The sequence below is a fragment of the Sphaeramia orbicularis genome, chromosome 1, assembly GCF_902148855.1.
Source record: "Sphaeramia orbicularis chromosome 1, fSphaOr1.1, whole genome shotgun sequence".
Lineage (NCBI taxonomy): Eukaryota > Metazoa > Chordata > Actinopteri > Kurtiformes > Apogonidae > Sphaeramia > Sphaeramia orbicularis.
In genome coordinates, this window is record NC_043957.1 from 28,386,229 (window position 1) to 28,409,658 (window position 23,430).

Sequence of the window (23,430 nt, forward strand, 5' to 3'; positions counted from 1 at the left end):
CTATCTATCTATCTATCTATCTATCTATCTATCTATCTATCTATCTATCTATCTATCTGTCTGTCTGTCTGTCTGTCTGTCTGTCTGTCTGTCTGTCTGTCTGTCTGTCTGTCTGTCTGTCTGATTATAGGCCGTTATGTAGATTGTAACTTTTTTTTTTTTTTTCAATCTGCCTGTTATGCTGCCTCTTAGCCAGGTCATCATTTGAGAAGTGGCTCTCAATTGATCTACCTGGTTATATAAATAATAATAATAATAATAATAATAATAATAATAATAATAATAATAATAATAATAATAATATATTTGTATTATCTGTCTTTATATTTTTATTGTTAATGGCTATTCCTTAAAATATCTATCTATCTATCTATCTATCTATCTATCTATCTATCTATCTATCTATCTATCTATCTATCTATCTATCTATCTATCTATCTATCTATCTATCTATCTATCTATCTATCTATCTATCTATCTATCTATCTATCTATCTATCTATCTATCTGTCTGTCTGTCTGTCTGTCTGTCTGTCTGTCTGTCTGTCTGTCTGTCTGTCTGTCTGTCTGTCTGTCTGTCTGTCTGTCTGTCTGTCTGTCTGTCTGTCTGTCTGTCTGTCTGTTATATTATAGGCCGTTATGTAGATTGTAACTTTTTTTTTTTTTCAATCTGCCTGTTATGCTGCCTCTTAGCCAGGTCATCATTTGAGAAGTGGCTCTCAATTGATCTACCTGGTTATATAAATAATAATAATAATAATAATAATAATAATAATAATAATAATAATAGTAATACTACTACTACTAATAGTTTATTTTGAACATATACAAATACAGAACACAAACAAGAAAGGGAGATAGATAATAGATAGAGATAGACTCTGGATGAGACGTCCCTTGCTGAGGTGTCAGCACTGTTGTGTTTTGCAGTGGAGCGAGTCTTTTTAGTTTCGGGGAACCATGTATGTTTCCAAGGAACCTGTTGTTTAGCACATCTTTGTGGTTTATGAAAGAAATAGGCTAGGTGTATTTGTTTGAAATTACAGTGGCAGATCCAGAAAAAAATGGAGGGGGGGGGAGGCTATATATACATACAGTATCCTTCTCCAATTTGTCATATTCCTGCTCAGCAGGACTGCTTGCTTTGTTTACAGAGCATACTATGCATATGCTCATATTTCACAATACAATATACACTTTTATCTTAAATAACCCTAAAGTAATCCCAAAAAGTACAAAGACAACCAGACAGCAAATAGATGCCCCAAAGATGACTGCGGCACCGAAGGCACCAGAAGGTAAATCTGCCGTTATATTATGTCAAAGGGCACAATGGGGTCTGTGTTTCAGGGTACAAAGTCCCTGATTCAGCAATATGACAAAAGATGTTCAAGTGAAGACATTCAAAAGGTATACAGTACAAAGATCAAACAATAACCATGAGCAAGTGTTGATTATCATTGCATTACATAGATTATCATGTTCACATTTAAGTGGATTTTGCATTGTAAATTATAGCATCATACTGTAAGAGATAAGATAAGATAAGATATTCCTTTATTGATCCCACAATGGGGAAATTCACAGTGTTATCAGCAGCATGAAACATACACACAACATGCACATACACGTAAGAGCAGTCATATAAATTTGAATAAAAAAGTGTTTAAAAAGGATGGTGCAAATATGGTTTGGTATGATGTAGTGTAATGGTTAGAATATAAATATATATGTATGTGTGTGTGTATATATATATATATGTATATATATATATATATATATATATATATATATATATATATATATATATATACAGATTTGAGTATATACAGCATAGATGGGATAGAGGGAGGGTTGTTATTACTCCACATATGTGGTGATCTACTGGGAGCAGGACTGATTGTGAAGTCTGACAGCAGAGGGAAGGAAGGACCTGCGGTATCTCTCCTTTGTGCAGCGTGGGTGAAGAAGCCGGTCACTGATGGTGCTTTCTAGGGCTCTTACAGTCTCATGTATATCATGTTTGCATTATGAATTATAACATCAGATACCATGTTAGCTTTGTGTATTATACATCACCAGTGACAAATTAGACAATGACAAAAAGATGGAAAAAATAAAATAAAAGACAGTATAATTTGACTTTCTTTACTGTGATGATCAGTTGTAACTCTGTTCATGTTTATCTGTGTGATTGGAGTAGCTATAGTGCATTAATAAAACCAAATCACACCTGATGTCATTTTTGACTCATGTGTGTAAACAATGATAAAACGATAAAGTGGCAGGAAGGAGTGGTGGAGCAGTCATAGTGTTTTGTTTTCATCAGCTACCCACACTATTCTTTTTCCTCCCTCTCTTTTTCTTTGCCCCCTCCATTTTTTGGACAAATTACTGAACGTAGACCTGACCTTATCATGCAGCTCTTGAGACCCAGCAATGCATTTTTTTCCATTGTAAGGGACAAGAGTTTCACAGCTTCACAGCCAAAATCTTTTCTGTCCGGGGTTTCTGGAGGATAACTCTGCCCCCACAGACTTGTAAACTTGATGTGGTAGCAAATATAAAAACATTTGTTCTTAAATGGCCTTGCCCCCTCCTACCTGTCTGACCTGATCTACCCCTACACCCCCTCTCATGCTCTCAGGTCAGCAGATCAGCTGCAGCTTGTGGTTCCAAAAACTAAAAAGAAGCTTCGTGGGGACCGTGCCTTTTCTATTGCTGCCCCAAAGCTGTGGAACCAGTTCCCTTTAGATGTTAGACAGGCTCAGTCTCTGCCTGTAATTAAATCATGTCTAAAAACGCACTTTTCCTCGTTGGCTTTTAATCAATGAGTGAGATGGTTTTTAGATTTCCTATGTTGTTTTTACCAGATTTTAATTTGTCTTTGTTTTTATGATGGTTGTATTTTGTTGTTCTTAGCCCGCTTTGCATCTTGCGTTATCACTGTTTTACTTATTTATTCCCTTGTTTTATGATTTGTGTGCAGCACTTCGGCCAGCTGTAAAGTTTTAAAGTGCTTTATAAATAAGTTGGTATGATATGGTAAAGTATGAAAGAAAAAATGGAAATAATGATCTGTGGTAATCAAAAACAAACATTTAAAGAATACTTGGAATAATCAATTCTAAAATAAACTGATTGTAGGAACTATTTGTCTATTTAGTTTTTTGTTTAAAGTTAATTTACTTTTTTGCGTAGTAATTTAGTATATTTTGCTAATTGTTTATTTTGATTGTTTACTTTTTTGTTTATTCAATATTTAGGATATATATATATATTTTTTTTTAGATTTTTATAATTATTGCTTTCATTTTTTAGTATTTAGCACCTTTTTATTTTGTGTTTTCTTATTGGCTTAGACCGTGGGCACCTGGGCATAAATAGGCAGCACTAAGGGAGATCAGCACGCATCTGGGTGGGCCTGTGGTTTTTTACCAGACAATCAGTCAGACAGACAGAGAGACAGGATGAGCAGGAGAGACAACACAAGGCTTTGGTTGTTGTTTGCATGCAAAAATTTTTTAAAATAAACCACTTGAAATAGATTTATATTATGGACATTGTGTTTTTAACTGTATAAACCACAAACCCATGGTGCATCCAGAGGTTATTTGAATTATGTATATATATTTTATATTTTTATTTTTATTGAATCCTTCAAAAGTTTACAAGTCACATTTAAGAAAATAAATCAAGGACATCACAATTAGTCCACAGCCCTAACATAGAGCCGAACACATTGCATCTTGCACTAAATTGGAAAGAACACACATTAGTAAGATGTCCATGTTGAAGGAACAACCCTTCCTTTTCCTTTTTCTCCCACAATCCCCCCTCTCCCCCAGCCAGTCAGTCATAAAATAAAAAAAAAGGTAGGCTGGATCTTCCAGCATGAGCTGAGTTCAATCAGCATCCCTCAATATGAGCCAATTTGTGTTAAGAAGGGTTCCCACACACTTCCATATACACTATATTGCCAAAAGTATTGGCTCACCCATCCAAATAATCAGAATCAGGCATTCCAATCCCTTCCATGGCCACAGGTGTATAAAATCAAGCACCTAGACATGCAGACTGCTTTTACAAACATTTGTGAGAGAGTGGGTCGCTCTCAGGAGCTCAGTGAATTCCAGCGTGGAACTGTGATAGGATGCCACCTGTGCAACAAATCCAGTCGTGAAATTTCCTGGCTCCTAAATATTCCACAGTCAACTGTCAGCTGTATTATAAGAAAGTGAAAGTGTTTGGGAATGACAGCAACTCAGCCACAAAGTGGTAGGCCACGTAAACTGACGGAGCGGGGTCAGCGGATGCTGAGGCGCATAGCGCAAAGAGGTCGCCATCTTTCTGCAGAGTCGATTGCAACAGACCTCCAAACTTCATGTGGCCTTCAGATTAGCTCAAGAACAGTGCGCAGAGAGCTTCATGGAATGGGTTTCCGTGGCCGAGCAGCTGCATCCAAGCCATACATCACCAAGTGCAATGCAAAGCGCCGGATGCAGTGGTGTAACGCACGCCGCCACTGGACTCCAGAGCAGTGGAGGTGCGTTCTCTGGAGTGACGAATCGCACTTGTCCATCTGGCAATCTGATGGACGGGTCTGGGTTTGGCGGTTGCCAGGAGAACAATACTTGTCGGACCGCACTGTGCCAAGTGTAAAGTTTGGTGGAGGGGGGATTATGGTGTGGGGTTGTTTTTCAGGAGCTGGGCTTGGCCCCTTAGTTCCAGTGAAAGGAACTGTGAATGCTTCAGCATACCAAGACATTTTGGACAATTCCATGCTCCCAACTTTGTGGGAACAGTTTGAAGCTGGCCCCTTCCTCTTCCAACATGACTGTGCACCAGTGCACAAAGCAAGGTCCATAAAGACATGGATGACAGAGTCTGGTGTGGATGAACTGGACTGGCCTGCACAGAGTCCTGACCTCAACCCCATAGAACACCTTTGGGATGAATTAGAGCGGAGACTGAGAGCCAGGCCTTCTGTCCAACATCAGTGTGTGACCTCACAAATGTGCTTCTGGAAGAATGGTCAAAAATTCCCATGAACACACTCCTAAACCTTGTGGACAGCCTTCCCAGAAGAGTTGAAGCTGTTATAGCTGCAAAGGGTGGACCGACGTCATACTAAACCCCATAGACTAGGAATGGGATGTCACTGAAATTCATATGCGAGTCAAGGCAGGTGAGCAAATACTTTTGGCAATATAGTGTATATCCATCTGTCCATTTATCTTGTGGATCAGTCTTTCAAATGAGGCGGTCTCTGATAAGGCTGAATACCATTCAGAATAATTAGGGTTGTTCTGCCCCTTCCAGTGCCTTGGTATGACCCTCTTAGCTGTAGTGAGTGCAATTTTAAGCCAATGTGCTCTTTTGACTTCTAATGTAACATCATGTTCCAGGAAATTCAGAAGACACAACGCAGGTGTCAGGACCAAATTCAAATTTAAAGTACTATTTATCTTTCCCATGACACTATGCTAGTAAGAGGTCAGACTCGGGCAGGTGAGAAACATATGAACCATGTCTCCAGGACTTTGTTTGCACCACTAACAGATATTAGAATTGCATATTCCTGCTCTATATAGTTTGACAGGTGTCCAGTATAGTCTATTTATCTATAATTTATCTATAATTCTATATCTATAATTTTAAATTGAATGAGTTTGGACCGTGCATCTCTTATTGGCTTTAACATTTGTTTAATTAATGCATCCCACTCATCCTCCCCAAATGTTTTCCCTAAATCCATTTTCCACACCTTTTGGAGCCCTAAATTAACATCCCTGATATCTTCAATAAGGTAGTTATAAATGCAGCTTACTAAACGCGGTAAATCCCTTAATTTTTAAAATATAGAGTACACTGGAGATTCACCCCATAGCTTTACTTCAGATTTTTATAATTTTGAGAGGTAATCTCTCATTTGTAGAAATCTCCAAAAATCAGTACTATTAAGGCCATATTTTGTCTGTAGATCTTGAAAAGACAATAGGGTGTTGTAATTATATTAAAATCTTAAGTTCAGTCACTTTAAAGATGATTTAATTTTGATGACAAATAGCAGCTACACTGATTTCAGAAGACCACGAATGACCTGGAAAATGAAAAAAATGAATGGTCTATCTTGTACATTGGTAAGGATATGGATGTGGTGCATGAGTGTGAGCATGTGCAGTATAACGGCCTCTAGCGGTAGGCATGAAGCCAACCAGTGATGTCTGGGAATCAGTGAGGGGACGGCAGGTTCACCCATCAGTCCCACTAGTGACTGGAGATGTGGATAAGCCAGAACCGCTAACTGTTTTCTACCTACATTCTACTAGTCTCATCTCTCTGGCTTGTTCTTTCTTTGTGTGTTTAAACTGAAAACTCAGAAACAGCTTTTGGTAAATAAACAAACCTTATTCTCTTTGTATCATTTAACGCTCAACAACAAGCGGTTTCTTTTCTTTTCTTTTTTTTTTTGTTCCTGTTCATCATGGCGATTGCACAAGTGGCCACGGAATATGTTTTCTCGGACTTTTTGTTGAAGGATCCCACAGAAGCCAAGTACAAAGGGCTGCGTCTGGATCTGGCCGTGGATAAAATAGTCACGTTTCTGGCCGTGGGTCTGCCGCTGCTCTTCATCTCACTCGCATATGCTCAGGAGGTGTCAGTGGGTGAGTGGATTTTATTGTTGAGCATCTTCTGTAGAAGAGCTGCATTCACCATCCGAGGTTTTAATCCCTTGCACGTGCACCGTAGCGCGCGCGTAATGAGTGGAAACCCAAATGAAGATGCGTTCACTGTGTTCAGTTATTTTCAATTATCAACACACTCTTATGCAATGATGACTGGAGCTTTGTGAGGGTATGACTGGAAGAAAAGAGGTGGGGTTGAATAATGGAAAAGAGGTGTGGTACAGACTCCACCCTTCTGCATCTCACGCCCAGACAGACTGAATGCACTGCTGCTGCTGCTGCTGCTGATAATGATGAAAATTTGTGGCAGGCTTTTACAAATTACAATCCAGCTCTTCTTTCAACAAAAAGGACGCCATATGGACTCTAAACCAGGGGTGTCAAACTCATGTTAGTTCAGGGGCCACATAAAGCCCAATATGACCTGTAGTGGGCCGGATCATTAAAATAATAACATAATAATACGTAAATAATAGCAGTTCCAAAATTTGTATTTCTAATTTCTATGTTTTAGAGTGAAAAAAGTAAGATTATATTATTAAAATTTTTACATCTACAAACTGTTCTTTTTAAAAATGTTGAAAAACATGAACAAACCATGACCAAAATGAAATTTATTAAGAAAAAAAGTGTAATTTTAACAATTTATGCCATTATTTGGCCTCAGCTTCTCATTTTTACATGTTCATTACAACATACAGATCACAGCGGATCTACAAATACACAAAACATTTAATAATAAACAGAATATTGGTACAGTTACTCTTACATCTCTTAAGACACTTCAGGTTCATATTTGTTCAGGTTTTTCCACATTTTTTGTAAAAGGCTAGTCTGTAAATGTTTACATTTTTGTGTAATTTGATTTTTTTACACTAAAGCAAAGAGAAAAATATGTGGTTTTTGTTATTTATAGTTTATTATGATAGTATTTTACGGGTCTGACCCACTTTAGATGGAGTTGAACTAAATTTATTTTGACATCCTTGATTGTTAATATCTTCAGTGTAATTTTTTTATTTCAGTAATTCATCCTGCGGGCCGGATTGGACCGTTTGGCGGGCCGCATTTGGCCCCCGGGCTGCATGTTTGACACCTGTGCTCTAAGCTATATAATCTTCTTACACAGGCTAAACCAACTGTCTGTCATTGCTATCATCCATGCAGACCCCCATAACAAAGCAACACATGCAAATACACATTTAAAAATAATGTAAAGCTTAGAATATAAAAGCCAAGTGAAATAAAACTGTACAAAATGTTCTCTCTCTATCTCAGAACAAAGATGTATTAGACTTTAATACAGCAACAAGATTGATTAATCTTTTTTTTTTTTCCCAACCATGTGAAAGTACACACAAAAAAGAATATAATGAATGGAAAAAATTTACAACACAACAACAACAAAAGTCATAAAACAGAGCTCAGATGGTGACTAAATTTACAATTCTGATTAGTAGGTATAAGTAAGATTTATTTATATAGCATCTTTCACAGACGTTGGAGCTTCACAATGAAACTAGAGCAGTTGAATAAGTAATACAATAATAGAAGCATAATAAAAACACTTAAATACAAAATGGAATACATAAATATACAGAGTAAAAGCATATTTGTATGGATCTGATATGATATTAGGGTTATTTGCATGTAAGAGCAAATAAATGTAAATTATATTAATTATGGCTTTATTTGGTAGATTACAGGTTGTTTTATACATTTATTTGATTTCATTTATGCTCTTTAAAGTACAGTGTGATTAAAACAAACACTTCACTTTGGTGATTTTATAAATATATATGAAGAATAATTTATTTATTTGGCACAGCTGGTGTTAAATAACAATAACAATGCTTACCATCCAAAACTATTCTTATAAATATAGGCCAGAATTTCATATTTAGTGGATGTATCCCTAACAGTATACACTCAACTTGATAAAAATATAGAAATAAATATTGATAAAAAGACACAAGACAACAATTATGTGAAATATTATATTAGGAAAAAAGCAACATTAAATAACAAAACATAAGAGCTTTAGCAAGAAACTACACTAAAAGACACATCAAGGAAAAAAATTGTAAAAGACAAAATAACTTACAAACTAACCAACTAAATAAATAAATGACAAATGTGTTCATATAGAATTATTACATTTGTCACTTAGTGTAGAGTTGCCTGCAAATAGATGGTTCCCATATGTTGCTTCCCACTGTGTAACCACAGTAGTAACTATTTTGCTGCCGTTGGATATTTTCTTATACAGTATATCCTTTTGTCTTGTTACGTCTTTTAGATTGTTTTCATTTTGTGTCCCCCATGTTGTTTCTTTCTCACTGCATCTTTTACAGATAGTTTCAAGCCACAAGTATCCATCCGGTTTCTTATATCCCTCTCTTTAAACCGGAAACAGATAATCTGGGCATTTATTGTGATAAGTACAGGGTGGGGAAGCAAAATTTACAATGAATATTTAGTTGTTTTTTCTCAGCAGGCACTACGTCAGTTGTTTTGAAACCAAACATATATTGATGTCATAATCATACCTAACACTATTATCCATACCTTTTCAGAAACTTTTGCCCATATGAGTAATCAGGAAAGCAAACGTCAAAGAGTGTGTGATTTGCTGAATGCACTCGTCACATCAAAGAAGATTTCAAAAATAGTTGGAGTGTCCATAAAGACTGTTTATAATGTAAAGAAGAGAATGACTATGAGCAAAACTATTACGAGAAAGTCTGGAAGATACTATTAAAGAAGAATGGGAGAAGTTGTCACCCGAATATTTGAGGAACACTTGCACAAGTTTCAGGAAGCGTGTGAAGGCAGTTATTGAGAAAGAAAGAGGACACATAGAATAAAAACATTTTCTATTATGTAAATTTTCTTGTGGCAAATAAATTCTCATGACTTTCAATAAACTAACTGGTCATACACTGTCTTTCAATCCCTGCCTCAAAATATTGTAAATTTTGCTTCCCCACCCTGTATAAGTATGTCTTACCATCTTCCGTATGTCTTATGATTTTACCAAGTTTGTAGAGAATTCAGGCCCACATAGCCGCAAGAAGATATCATGTTTTTCAATACAGAATATATAATTTCACACAGTTTTGATCCATTATCACCATATATGCTAACAAAAAAGCAGGTGATAAAACAGATGATAACCAGCATCCAGAAAGCAGCTTTTCCTTTGGGCGCAGGTGTTGTCTTCTTGTCATGGACTGAGCTGATAACAGATGAGAGTCTCCAAGGTTAGTGTGACCATAACATGACAAAGTGAAGAGGACAGGCACAGTGCTCAGTCGTTCAGAGTCGTGATGGGCTCAGATCAGACCACAACAAAACATGTCTTTCCCTGTATTGCCAGTACAGTCTCTGTTCCCCATCTGGGTCATGTCTGAATTACACGCCTGGCTGAATCTTCCAGTACGCCCACTGTAACAGAGGATAGAATAATTGCTGATTCTAAGTAATTAAAGTCTAATTTGTGGGCTCAATGAGGTGAACAGTGCAAGAGTGGAAGCCTGGACAATTGCAGCATTTGTTTTTCCTCTCCTTATGCCAGGTACACAGATCAGCTGTTTTCCTCCAACCAACTTCAGCTGGAGGCAGGCAGCATATGTGGACAACTTCTGTTGGGCAGCAGTGCAGCAACAAGCAGACACTTCACCACTGTGGCTACACAAGGTACAGACTAATGCAGGGGTGGCCTACCCTAGTCCTGGAGAGCCAGTATCCTGCATGTTTTAGATGTATCCCTCTTCTAACACACCTGATATAAATGATAAGCCTGTCATAAAGCTCTGCAGAAGCCTGATAATGACTGTCAGGTGTGCTGGAAGAGGGAAACATCTAAAACATGCAGGATAGTGGCTCTCCAGGACCAGGGTTGGCCACCCCTGGACTAATGTGTAACAAACTAGATCCTGAGACTTATATCACACCTGGCTATAGTTAGAAAGCATGCAGATCCTGATGTAGATGAAATTCATCTATTTTCATCAGGGGAAAGGGGGAGTAGTGTAGAAAGGGGTAATGGAGTAGGTGTGAGAGAAGAGGAAGCGGTCATGGGTTTCTGTTTTCACCAGCTAATAATGCTCTTGTAACAGGTATGTGGATAGGACCCAAACGCAGCACAGTTCTTTGTAGAAGAGGTTGATTTTATTTAGAAAAGCCTCTAATATGGAAGGCAGACAAGACAAAAGCACAAGTGTAAAACTGACAGTCTTAGACATTGATAGATTGGAATCCATGTACCTTGAGTGAGCTGCTAGTGATGGGACTTTTGGCTCTTTGAAGGGAGCCGTTCAATCAGGAGCCGTTCACTGAAAAGAGCCATTCAAAAAACTGGCTCTTTTATGTTTTTTGCATTCTTTTGAAACACCAATGTTTTAATCACTAAATAGGCTACATGTGATGATTGACATTACATTTTAAAGGTGTTTAATTGGCACGGCAGTAAATATTATCTTTCTGTAAAAAAGAATAGTTAGTTCAAATGTGTGGGCTAAATACATAACATGAGAAGTGACATTAAGCAAATGCTGGAATTACATTGTATGTAACTCCGGCAACATGAACAAAAATATATGTAAATACTAGAAAACTGCACAATGCACAAATATCTTCAAACGGTTGTTCTTCAAAGTAGAAATAAGATGTGGTAATAAGAAAAGGAATGCCGTGATGAGAAATAGAAAAAAAAAGTGCACAATTTGGCCTACAGATGTATACACCGGATGTTGCTTCAACTGAACAAAAAGAAACAATCTTAGCAAAAATAAAACAATTGAAAACAAAGAGGGTTCCAGTGACGCTAAATTGACAGGCAATTGGACACTCCCTCCTTAAAAAAAAAAAAAAAAAAAATAATGAACGGCTCTTTACAAAGACTCAGTTCCCATCATTTATTTCAAAGAGCCGTTCAAAAGATTCACTTCGTTTGTGAATGTCACATCACTATGAGCTGCCCAGACTTGAACCTGGGGCTCATATGACGACCACTGTCTTTGCCACTAGACCAAATGAACAGATGGAAGTACTGGGTCAGGGGTTCACTTATGAACAGCTGTGCCTGATTGGTGAAATGCCACATAGTCACAGGCATAATGTTCAGGAAATCCAACAATCCAGAATTGTGGTCACAGACAGTAAGGCAGGTCAGGTTACCAGGGCTGAGGTGAAGAGAGGTGGCCAAAAACAGGAAAGAAGGTTCAGGATGAATCAAGGTTGAAGGTTACTTTATTTATACCCGTGGGTAGATTTGTTTTGTAGACAGAGTGATTGCATTTGGCATTACAACAAAACACACATTGAATCTGTTAGGCAGGTACTTGATCGAGTGTCAAGACAAAAAGTTCTTAGTGTTCCACCATTCATCAGTACAGCAGCATGGATAAGTAAAAGGATAAAATAAGTAAAATCAAATTTAAAAAAAGAAGATGCAATAAAACACAATAAAGACCTCAAGAAGATAAAAACTGTCTCTGGGATAAAAACAAGGATAAGAACATAAAATTAAAAAAAAATACAAGTCACAATAATAATAATAAATAGAGCAAAGATATAGGATAAATAACTAAATAAGGAGAAATGCTGGAAAGTTTGGCAGGATACAAGGACAATCTGGCACTGGGTGGATGAATCTGCTGCATAAATACTGGCCTACTGATTAGGCACAGCTGGGACAGACAGGTGGAATGGTGAGGGAGTTTATTTATCATTTATTATTTATATTATGGGAATAAAGAATGTAAATCTATTGTCTGACTCACACTCCGGAGCAAAAGGTGTTGGTAATGAACCATTAAGCTGAATGCCAACCGCAGTAAAACACGAAGAAGAGAAGAAGAATGGTAAGGGAGACGACAGCAAGAGGGAGTACCAGGTGAAACCAATGTTGCTGATGAGGTGGCAGGGTCAGGGAGGAGAAGCAAACTGACAGCTCGTCTTTTTTCACCTTCTCTTTTTAGTCTGTTTTTTAGACCGAAACATTGATAATACATTCCACACAAACATGCTCTTTTGTCACCCTAATGTGTATAAAGATGTTTTTTAAAGTAAGTCAAAAGCATTCAAACGTCTAAAAGTAAACTGATTATACAAAAGGGAGCATTTTAACTTCAGTATAGCTCTTTTTCTAAATACTAACTATTATACATAGCCTGGCCAAAAAAAAAAAAAAAAAAGTCCCACTCTAATATTTTTAGGACAGTCTTTAGATTTGATTACAGCATGCATTGGGGATTGTTCCAATAAGCTTAGTCAATGTTGCATTATTTATCCAAGTCAGTTAATGAACACATAACATTGCTGAACCTAGACTGGACCAACTAAAGCAGGGGTGTCCAATCCTGGTCCTCGAGGGCTGGTATCCTGCAGGTTTTAGATGTATCCCTCTTCCAACACACTTGATTTGCGTGATAAGCCCATCATCAAGCTCTGCAGAAGCCTGATTACGTGCTGGAAGAGGGAAACCTCTAAAACAGGGGTGTCAAGCTCCGGTCCTCGAGGGCCGGTATCCTGTATGTTTTAGATCGGGGTGCCCAATCCTGGTCCTCGAGAGCTACTATCTTGCATGTTTTAGATGCATCCCACTTCCAACACACCTGATTCAAAAGATAAGCCTATCATCAAGCTTTGCAGAAGTCTGATTATGACCATCAGGTGTACTGGAAGAGGGAAACACCTAAAACATGCAGGATAGTAGCTGTCGAGGACCTGGATTGGGCACCCCTGTTTTAGATATTTCCCTCTTCCAGCACACCTAGTTCAATTAATGATCAGCTCATCATCATGCTCTGCAGAAGCTTCATAATGATGTAATGGCTTCCAGGTGTGCTGGAAGAGGGATATATCTAAAACATGCAGGATACCGGCCCTCGAGGACCGGAGTTTGACACCCTTGATCTAAAACATGCAGGATACCGGCCCTTGAGGACCAGGATTGGACACCCCTGAACTAAAGAAACCCCAGATCATAACACTGCCCCCACAGGCTTGATCTGTAGCCACAAGGCATGTTGGGTAATCACTTCATCCACCTCTCTTCTTACACTGAAGTGCCCATCACTCTCGAACATCATCGATTTGGACTCATCAGACCACATCACCTTTTTCCATTGAAACAGTCGAATCTTTCTTCTCTCTATCAAACTGATGGATGTTTAGGAAATAAGAATCTACTCATTACATCTGTTAGGGTTCAAGAACTGGCTGTAGCTGAAACTAATAACTACAAGAATTATCCAATGGAAGGATCTTACCTGTTTGCTTAGTTAAATCCAAGTGGGGGACTATATTTTGGCAGATTGTGCATAAGTATTGAAATTCAGAAATGTCACAGTGTAATATCAGTCTAGTGGTTTGTGTTTTTTTCTCAATTCCTTTTCCTCCTTCAGTTCTTCCCGTACATCCTCCTCCTGTTGGCCATCTTTATGTACACCCCTGCGCTGTTGTGGCGCTTCACGGCAGCTCCGCACCTCTCCTCTGACCTCAGTTTCATCATGGAGGAACTGGACCGCTTTTATAACCGCTCCATCAGACTGGCAAAGAATCTGGCAAGTTTGGAAAGCACAGATGCATCCGAGGATACTCCGTGGTATGTTGAAGGTTATCATCTGTCAACTATGTTACTCAGTGATTCAGTTTTATGAAAGAATTGCTATCTCTTTAAATTTTTTGTGATTGCTGCTTACTCACCTGCTGCAGAATTTGGTTCATTAATGTAAAAACTCACACAAGCCCTGTCGCACTTGGAGCTAAACACATTCTATGTCAAAATGAAACTGCAATCAAAACTTTGCAATCTTTTGCCAAAGCAAAATGATCCACACATGCAACAACAACACTCATGTACTTTATCAAAAACATCACTGTCTGCAGGTTTCTGTGAAAGGCTGTTCTAGTACGGTACTGTACATAATTTTGCTATTTTCAGTACTTCCATTGTTACAGGACATAAATTGAAAAAAATAGCATTAGAGTAAAATTACATTACAGTTGTGAGCAGTAATGGGATTATAAAGGATGGGGAGGATGGGTTATGGATCCTGTCGTAGCTGAGACTGACCACATCATAAGTGACATTTTCCCTGGATAGACGACAAATAAAATGTCTTCCTGATGTCTTCAAATAATTCTTCATATATTGCCTTGTGTCCTTTTTTGTTCTTGTCCTCCTCTTCCTTCCTCTTCCTTCTTCTTATAATTTTCACTTCTTCCATGTTTCTAAAGTTCTCACAGAAGTAGTTTTAGATGAGGTATGTTAGTCGATCTAAGTCTCTGACTAACTGGCAATTAGTGAGTGTGTAAATGTTTTCAAAAGAGTATGGATTTGTATGAGTAAGATTTCACACATTTTATCTCTGACGCAGATAAATTCCAAAAAATGTAGACCTGTTAATTAGTATGACTACCTTAGAATGTCATTGTTCTGAATTTTTCTTTGTAAAAGTGATGTGTATACATTTTTGTTTTTTTGTTCTGCAGCAGTGCTTTGGATCTGACAGAGGGCTGCTTCAAATACCCTCTGGTGGAGCAGTATCTGAAGACCAAGCGGTTCTCTCGCCACCTTGTGGTCAAGTACCTGATGTGCAGGGGTCTCACTCTGCTGATCCTGGTGTTGGCCTGCATCTATCTGGTTTACTACATCCGATTGGCCTCACTCACTGATGAATTTTCTTGCAATTTGCGTACGGGGGTTCTGAAGAATGACACCACTGTGCCCTCTGCCCTGTCATGTAAGCTGGTGGCAGTGGGTGTGTTCAGGCTGCTCAGCTACATCAGTATAGTAGTGTATGTTCTTCTTATTCCTTTGGTTGTCTACGCTGCTCTCGGACCGGCTCATCAGAGCTCCAGCTTCCTTCGGCCTTATGAGATGCTACCAGGATTTGGTGCTTTGGGTGGGGTCACACCCATCTACAATGACCTCAGCATCTATTTGCTTTTCCTGCAAGAGAACCTGAGTGCACTCAAATCATTCAAGTGTCTGCAGGTAGGTCCCAGCACAGAGCCATAGATCCAGTATAGTGTTTAACCTTTTAACATCCACGCTTTCCAACAAAAATTAACCTTCAGTGAAAAGTATACTGTTGTGTAGGCTTAGATTAATGCTTGTAACAGAAGAATTATGGGCCAAAATGTGAATCATAGTCTGAATTTGGAAGGAACATTTTACTTTTTTCTGTGTTTCTTTGTAGTTAAACTCAGTCCAAACCCGGTTCATATCTAACACTGATCCCATTTCTAACTGTAACTCACATCTTCAAATGGGGTACTGGTGACCTGCTTAAGTTAAGAACTTGTCATTGCATTTGCATCATAATCTGTATATGTAATGGACATTGTGAGAGCGCCTCACATTTGAAACCAGACATTGTATCTAGTGTGAAACAAGACGCATTGATCTCTGGAGGCTCACTGCGGTCATAAATGTCATAAATTCCACCCTCTCTATGTTATTCAGGAAAACTTTAACCCCCCTGGTCTGACAGTATTTTTCTGCACCCCCAAACAAGCAAAATGCCCACCCACACATGACATTCTGGTCACACCTCTGAGTCTGTGGCTCACAGAAACATGAATGAATGACATTAGATTACAAATATATTTATAATTACATAACTAGTCGTAGTTTTTTTGGGATTACTAAAACCTTAAAGGAATGAAATCCATATCTTTGAACATGAAAAATGACACTACTACTAAGAGATGTCAGATTTGCATGTTGCCTCCAACTACAAATGTTATGAAGTAAAAATAATCATAAAATGTGAGTTTTTTTTTTTTTTTTTTTTTGTAATGTAGGTAATGTAATGTTCTTGTATGTGGATACAGGGTCTCATGGAGGATGTTTTAAGTCAGAAATTCAATTCAGTTCAATTCAATTTTTCTACTTGAGTCAGCACTTACCAATGAAGTCGAGCTGCTGGCTGGAACATTTGTGCATTATCTGAATGAACTGATTTTGTGTTTCCCTACATTTGACAAACTGGGTTTTCACATTTTGGAATCACATTCAAATGTTTTGCCTCACAAAAAGGAAGTAACAGGTTGTTCTAACAGGTGCTGGAGTTGTTGCAACAAGCCGGAGATGAGGGATTCGACACCATGTGCCTCCTTCGAACTCTGGGTCAGGTGAAGACAGATGCATTAGACAGTATGAAGACGTGTCCACGCAACATCACCAAAAAGACCAATAAAACTGAAGAATAATGACCCTGAGGTGAGGAAGAACAGGATGTTCAGCAATAGAAGGAACAGCTGATTATCTAGTGAATCTAACCTTGGATATGTTTTCTCTTTCTTTTACTTTAGATCTGTCTGCCATGCTGTGGTGGGAAAGAGGAAGAAGTGAAGATAAAACTGATGTATTTACTCAAACTGAAGTGCTTGTTCTACTTTTTCACTGTGTAATACACAGAAGAGGCCAATTTGCATCTTTGAACTTAAAGTTATTACCAGCAATTCATTATTGTGTTTCAGGTTGAGGCCAAGTGTACTTTATTCCTTTCCTACTTTTTTCTGATACCTGCTACTTTTCTCAGGTCTTAAAATGCCTTCCAATTTATGATATGAAGCCATGTTCTTTAGACTAATGGTGCCTCTCTTTAGCCCCTTTATGACAGAAAAGAGAGAAAAGTTATGTATATATAAACTTTGGAAAAGATGAGGGTGTTGTAATGGATGACAGTTTGTTGTATGAAAGCATTAAAAATAAATGATTGGATCCTTAGAAGCTGAACTGTAAAATAAGAATGTGTGTAAACTTGTATGCATGTTGAATGTAAGCCAAGATTCATGTTTTCAATGTCATGACAGCTCTGCATTTATGAAAATTAGTGGATATTGCTTATGACATAAAAACTTGTACTGTATTTTTTCCATCATAGCCAATAATATTCAGACATCAAAATGAAGGACACATTTTAATTTTGGTGCATGAAGTTTGTATCAAAGTTTACAAATTACCTGCTACTGTTACTTTTTTACTTATCACGTGAACTCAGTGTGTTTTAAATTCATGGATAATTTATGAGCCTGGTACAGATATGACAGCGATTACTTGTTATTTGAAAAATATGAGTTAACTTTTTTCACCATGTTTAACAACCAGATCTAAGGAAATATTATAAAACTGTAGAATATAGTCCAATTAAAATGAATAAATATGAGGTTACATAAGTTTGTGTTAATTTCTTAAATTAACATTAATGAATATGGTACAATGATCAAAACCCTCCATGTGTTGAAGGAATTTTTAATGTTTCTCTATGTGCAAAATGTATAAACATAATATTAAAAGCCCATTACTTACAACTGAGTTCATTGTTAAAAGCTATATTCCATTAAGGATTGGCTTTGTGCTTGACCTGATGGAAAGGTTTGCTGGGACAGTGGAATGGAACTGAGCCGTGGTTAATCCTATCAGTAAAAGCACATACACTGTTACTTCTGCTGTAACCAGCGTAAACTTCTGCTGGGAAAGAAAAGGAAACAAGGTCTAAAAGCACCTGTTTGACGATGGTAAAGAAAGTTATGGTTAACATCTCCAATGACAGTGTAAGACCACTGTTTACAGAGCTCACTTTGTAGTGGGTTTGTTGGGTTTGTACACAGCCCTTGGGGGAGGGCTCCGACTCCACCCTCCGCGGCTTCAAGTTCGCTAAACAATATTATTGGCTAAGATTTTCCTGACATCATTCCAACTGACCAATGGCGTACGAAAATATAAGCTTCGTTTGTATTTGATTGGTGAGCGGAGCGCTAGCCTAACGTAATGTGAGATTAGTTTCTCCAGTCACAATATATTTTATTACACTTAACGTAGAAAATTGGATAATTTGTCCTCTTAATTGAAGTATGTTTTAACCATTCCATTGTATGCAGCAGGTGAGTCTGTTGGTTTTGTCTTCCATTAAAATGATACCAGATATTGTGGCTACATCTAATAGCATGCTATATTAGCTTAGCTAAAACTTAGCTACCATAGCAGCACTTTCGACACCGCCGTTAGCTTTTCAAAGTAGATAACTAAGATTTGATTTGTTTTTAGCCGAACTGACCAGAAACAAGCCATTCATTTTTCAATAGGTGTGATTTATGAAACAATCGGCGAACAGGAGCAGAATAAATGCCATTGTTGATTCTGTTACTTCAGGTTAGCTTCAGGATAGTTAGCATCTCTTGGCATTCCTATACAGTTTTGTGGATAAAGATAGTACTTAATATAATAACGGGGTCTTTATTGTTTTTACATAATTTCCATCTTCTGAAGTTAGTAACCAACATGGTAGAGCCATCAACGCACAAGTTTGTGTCCCTTGAGGAAGAGCTGGTGTTCTGGAAGGAACAGTCACACAGACATCAACAAAGGTAATGTTAAGATGGAGGAAGTTTAATTGTATGACTATAATATGTTACGATCATATAGATGTGAATTGGCATTGGACAGATAGAGTAGTTTTTATTTAAATGAATATATGTTCTGTCATCAGAGCGGACGAGGCTCAGGAGGAGCTGCAGGAGTTTCAGCAGATGAGTCGAGACTATGAGGCGGAGCTGGAAGCAGAGTTGAAGCAGTGTGAAGGTCGAAACAAAGAGCTGCTCTTGGACAACAACCGGCTCCGCATGGAACTAGAAAGTATCAAGGTAGATCACTTTGAATATAAATAGACATGTGCCCTACCTTCATTAGTGGGCTCTACTGCTCCACTTGCCGACATGAAAAAGGCAGTTTTAGTGTCTCAGACAGACAAATGCACACACAGACCACAGTTATTAGATGGGTCACCATAAATCAGCATGTCATTGCCTCTACCAGTAGGAACATTGATACATTCTGTAGCCACAAATCAGCTGACTGCTATTTTTGTTCAGTGGTCCATGGGGAAGGGAACATTCATGGGATTTCGGTGAATGCAGGATTGTGCTAAAAACTCCTGACTGCTGAAAGGCTGTGAAGGACATGAAGATGAGGGAAGAAAAGAGAGGATGATAATCCTAACATTTCAGAATCCACAGACACTCAAATCAAAATATACTGACAGCTGCACTGACTGCTCTTCTGCAATGACACAGCAAATGTAGCATTGCTGATATGTCTGTGTGTGGTTTGCAGGAGAAATTTGAGGCCCAGCACTCTGAGACTTTCAGGCACATGTCAACCCTGGAGGAAGATCTGGCAGAGACCAGAGCTGTTCGAGATCACCTGCAGAAATACATCAGGGAGCTAGAGCAGTCCAATGATGACCTGGAAAGGACCAAAAGGTAAGTGTATAACAGGTTAAAAGCCATTATCCTACCTAGCAGCTTACACTGAATGGCACTGAGCTCTAACTCTTGTGGTTACCTTTTGGTCTTTGGTCTTCACTTGCCTTTTATCTGTCACAGGGCTACCATCATGTCTTTGGAGGATTTTGAGCAGCGGATGAACCACGTCATTGAGAGAAATGCCTTTCTGGAAAGTGAACTCGATGAGAAAGAGAACCTGCTTGAGTCTGTTCAGAGGCTCAAGGACGAAGCTAGAGGTATACATACACAGACACGGTCTCACTGTGTCTTCTCATGTTTAAAAGAACTGCTGATTTCTCCACAAAGTGCTACTTCAAGCTGACTGTGAATTTTGATATATGGATTCATTTAATGAACTTTTTATCCTTCCTGTTCGCCCTCTTATTTGAAGCTATAGACTAAACTTTTGAAAATATTTAGATTAACATGTCGGTCAATATACTATATACTATATAAGATTTTCAAATGATGATTCTTTCACATTTTGTTATTGCTTACATTTGCAAAGTGTGATGAACGTCTCGGTGAATGAGAAATCTTTTTGTATAGTTGTAATAGGGCAGCAGTTGATCAGTTAATGATGCCTGTATCACCTTTGTAATGTATTAGAATTATTTGACCCTGGCATACATATTTTTTGTTTCACGCAAATAAAATTGAAAATGCTTGTTTTTAATTTTTATTTATTTTTTGAATGTTATTTGAAACATAGACTCCAGAGATACATTTAGTCTCATGCATTACATGTCAGCAGGCATACTATATTCTAGTGTAAATCAACTTAATCTTTCAGTTTGTATGAAAATAATTTGACATCATGAGATCATTTGAAAATTGTGTGTTTGAAACTTCAGGTGATATATCCTTTCCTTAAAATTAGAGTTGGGACACAAAATGGATCATGTTACATTTACAGAATTACCAAACGAAAATGCGTAAAAATGTCATGTGAATTAACTGTCCTAATCCCAGTGGTAGAAAGTAACTCAGTATGTACTTTAGTTTACATTGTACTTGAGTACAGTTGCACAGTTTGCTGAAAATATTTTAGTATGTTGATAGCATTTTGAATTAAGTACTTCCACTTGTAATGCACTTCTTCCACTTCTGCCTAATGCAAACATAAGAAGAGTAATGTTCTTTCTGTTCATCTCAGATGTCACGTGTAGTGTTTTAATGTTGTGAAAGTCAGGCAGAATGAATTTTTTGTATATTTAGCATAAGTACAGTTCATCATGAATTTTCTTTGACATTTTGGTCACCATAAAAAAACACACTCTTGAGTCTTGAAATGAAAACATTTTGGAACCTCTGACTGAACATTCTGCTCTTGAGTTGGTCATTAATCTTGACCTTCTGTGCCTGTTGTGTCCTGTTTGTGACAGACCTCCGGCAGGAGCTGGCTGTGCGACAAAAAGAAAGGCGGCCGTCCAGCAGCTTGGGCAAAGACCTGGATCGTCCAGATCTGCCATGCCCTGCAGGCAACAACCCATCTGTCCCTGTCACACCCTCCAAACCAATCGGCTCATTTGCAACACCCCCTGCTTCCAGCATCCGCCGAGGTGAAAAGAAAGCTTCTACTCTCATAACCAAACCATCATCAAATATTATGAACACCACCATTCACTGTAATGAAGGGAACTCCACTTCATTTATTTTTAATAATGTTGAAATATAAACTAATTCCCTTTTTTCCCCCTATTTTTCTTGGTTGTTAGGTGATGGATTGACAGGGACCCCTCTGACTACATCTGCCCGGATATCTGCACTTAACATCGTAGGGGAGCTGCTTAGAAAAGTTGGAGTAAGAAATTTTATTCAAATCAAACTACAGCCCACATTACATATGCAGAGCCATTATCACAAATTTACATTTTTGCATACATGAGATGAATATAACCAAATATTTTTTGATATCCTCGCCAGAATCTGGAGTCTAAGTTGGCATCATGTCGAGATTTTGTATACGACTCCTCTACCACCAGACCTGCCCTTTTACCTGGGCCTAGTAGTCCCTCAGGTTTAGAAGGCGGTTCTGAGGTCCAGGCAAGCAGCATGAGCCCTCCTCCTCAGTACGACAGGTGAGTGGAAAATGGCAGCAGAGTCCAGTTTAATATCTCTTGAACTTTTAGCTTAGGCATTAATCTGTAGGAAAAGATATTGTAAAGCAGACTATGTTGTCGTATTTATCTGCTTTTCTGATCTTTCAGTTTAGTGAAGCGGTTAGAATTTGGACCAGCTCCTCCGAGGGGGATCTCTCAGGGTGCCCAGTCTCCACAGGGAGGAGTCAAGATCCTGCTATGAGAGGAAATTCTGCGAGCCATGTCCTTCCTGCAGTAACCCCGATCCTGTCCCTGTCTTCCTCCTTGCTTCGTGATAAATCTACAGCACTGAGACTCTGAGCTGGGCTGTCTTCCCTTGTCGCTGCTTGCCCTGCTGAACTGTTTGAACTGTCCTCACTTTGTGCTCCACATAATCAGTGCATGGACTACTGCTGTTTCAAGCTAAAACCACATCATATCACTGAATGCAGTGCTACAGCTTGTGTAAAAAAATTCTGTAGATCTAGCTGCACACACTTTAACATTCTTGCCGTTGTGGGTGAGTAGCATCTAAACTGATTTGTCCTATTTACGTTCCATGGTGGGTCAAGCACAATGTAGCGTCGTCACTGCATTATCCACTGATTATGATATAGGGACCCAAATTAATGCCCGTCGTGTTTATTGCCGGCATTAGAAGTGACCACAGTATAGAGACCAAGAAATATCCTTTATCTAAAGGTTCAATTGTGCACATTCTCTGTCCAAACCAAAGCTGTGATGACTGGAAAAACTGATCCAACATAAAAGCATTGGTTTATGTTTTGTTTAAGGGGAAATCTGATATGAAAAGTGTGTGGAAACACCAGTTATTAGTGCGTATATGTATGTGCTTGATCTATGGGCTCAAAGAGTCTAGTAATAGACAGTATTGGCATCATTTTAGTCATTTTAGTTCACAAAGGCTAAGATTTGGATGAGCTAGATGCTTTTAGTCTGACCAGGATGATCCCTTAGTAACGTCTTTTTTTTAGATTAGAGTTGATGATCTTCACTGCCTCAGGACCCTTAACTGCTACAAAGCGAATTTAGTAATAAATGAGTAACTGTCTGCCAGAGGTTGGTGTTAGTCTTTAAGCCATTGCTGCCTTCATTGACATTATTGTTACCTCCTTAGCTTATAGACTTTGCTTTGCTGTGATTTTGTGACTGTAAAGAATGGTTAAAATACTGCAGTGGAAGATCTATTCCTCATGCTTCCAGGCTTTTAGAAATCCGTTTTTTCCAGGCTACTTTCAAGAACCACAAGTAGTTTCTTCAATTTTTCTTACCAGACTCGACCAACGTCCTTTGTATCATTGAAGTCCCATCAATGAGCCCATTTACATGTACACT

At 38.3% G+C, this 23,430-nt stretch overlaps 2 protein-coding genes across 3 annotated transcripts; both read left to right on the top strand.

Moving 5' to 3' along the window:
• The first annotated feature begins 6,236 nt into the window (after positions 1-6,236).
• On the top strand, positions 6,237-17,884 carry LOC115419541 (pannexin-1). Its single transcript, XM_030134396.1, has 6 exons — positions 6,237-6,667; positions 10,266-10,387; positions 14,101-14,300; positions 15,191-15,695; positions 16,766-16,925; positions 17,018-17,884. The coding sequence occupies exons 1-5, from the start codon at positions 6,487-6,489 to the stop codon at positions 16,913-16,915; spliced, it is 1,158 nt and encodes a 385-aa protein (XP_029990256.1). The 5' UTR covers positions 6,237-6,486; the 3' UTR covers positions 16,916-16,925; positions 17,018-17,884.
• Positions 17,885-18,455: 571 nt separating this feature from the next.
• On the top strand, positions 18,456-23,247 carry LOC115419548 (nuclear distribution protein nudE homolog 1-B). 2 transcript variants are annotated; one of them, XM_030134408.1, is made up of 9 exons: positions 18,456-18,592; positions 18,978-19,075; positions 19,198-19,351; positions 19,821-19,969; positions 20,093-20,229; positions 21,379-21,555; positions 21,712-21,797; positions 21,920-22,074; positions 22,204-23,247. In XM_030134408.1, exons 1-9 carry the CDS (start codon positions 18,584-18,586, stop codon positions 22,295-22,297), a joined length of 1,059 nt encoding a protein of 352 aa, XP_029990268.1. In that variant the 5' UTR covers positions 18,456-18,583; the 3' UTR covers positions 22,298-23,247. The 2 variants fall into 2 exon arrangements, with proteins under 2 accessions (XP_029990268.1, XP_029990277.1); XM_030134417.1 differs by having other exon boundaries at positions 18,460-18,592; positions 18,982-19,075.
• Positions 23,248-23,430: the final 183 nt, after the last annotated feature.

Bases quoted from the DNA above. Each gene is read 5' to 3' on its own strand.
- LOC115419541 (XM_030134396.1), top strand. From the start codon at position 6,487: ATGGCGATTGCACAAGTGGCCACGGAATATGTTTTCTCGGACTTTTTG. The intron at 6,668-10,265 runs GTGAGTGGATTT...TCCTTATGCCAG, and splicing joins TGCTCAGGAGGTGTCAGTGG to GTACACAGATCAGCTGTTTT. The intron at 10,388-14,100 runs GTACAGACTAAT...TTCCTCCTTCAG, and splicing joins CACCACTGTGGCTACACAAG to TTCTTCCCGTACATCCTCCT.
- LOC115419548 (XM_030134408.1), top strand. The intron at 19,352-19,820 runs GTAGATCACTTT...TGTGGTTTGCAG, and splicing joins TGGAACTAGAAAGTATCAAG to GAGAAATTTGAGGCCCAGCA. The intron at 22,075-22,203 runs GTGAGTGGAAAA...CTGATCTTTCAG, and splicing joins CCTCCTCCTCAGTACGACAG to TTTAGTGAAGCGGTTAGAAT.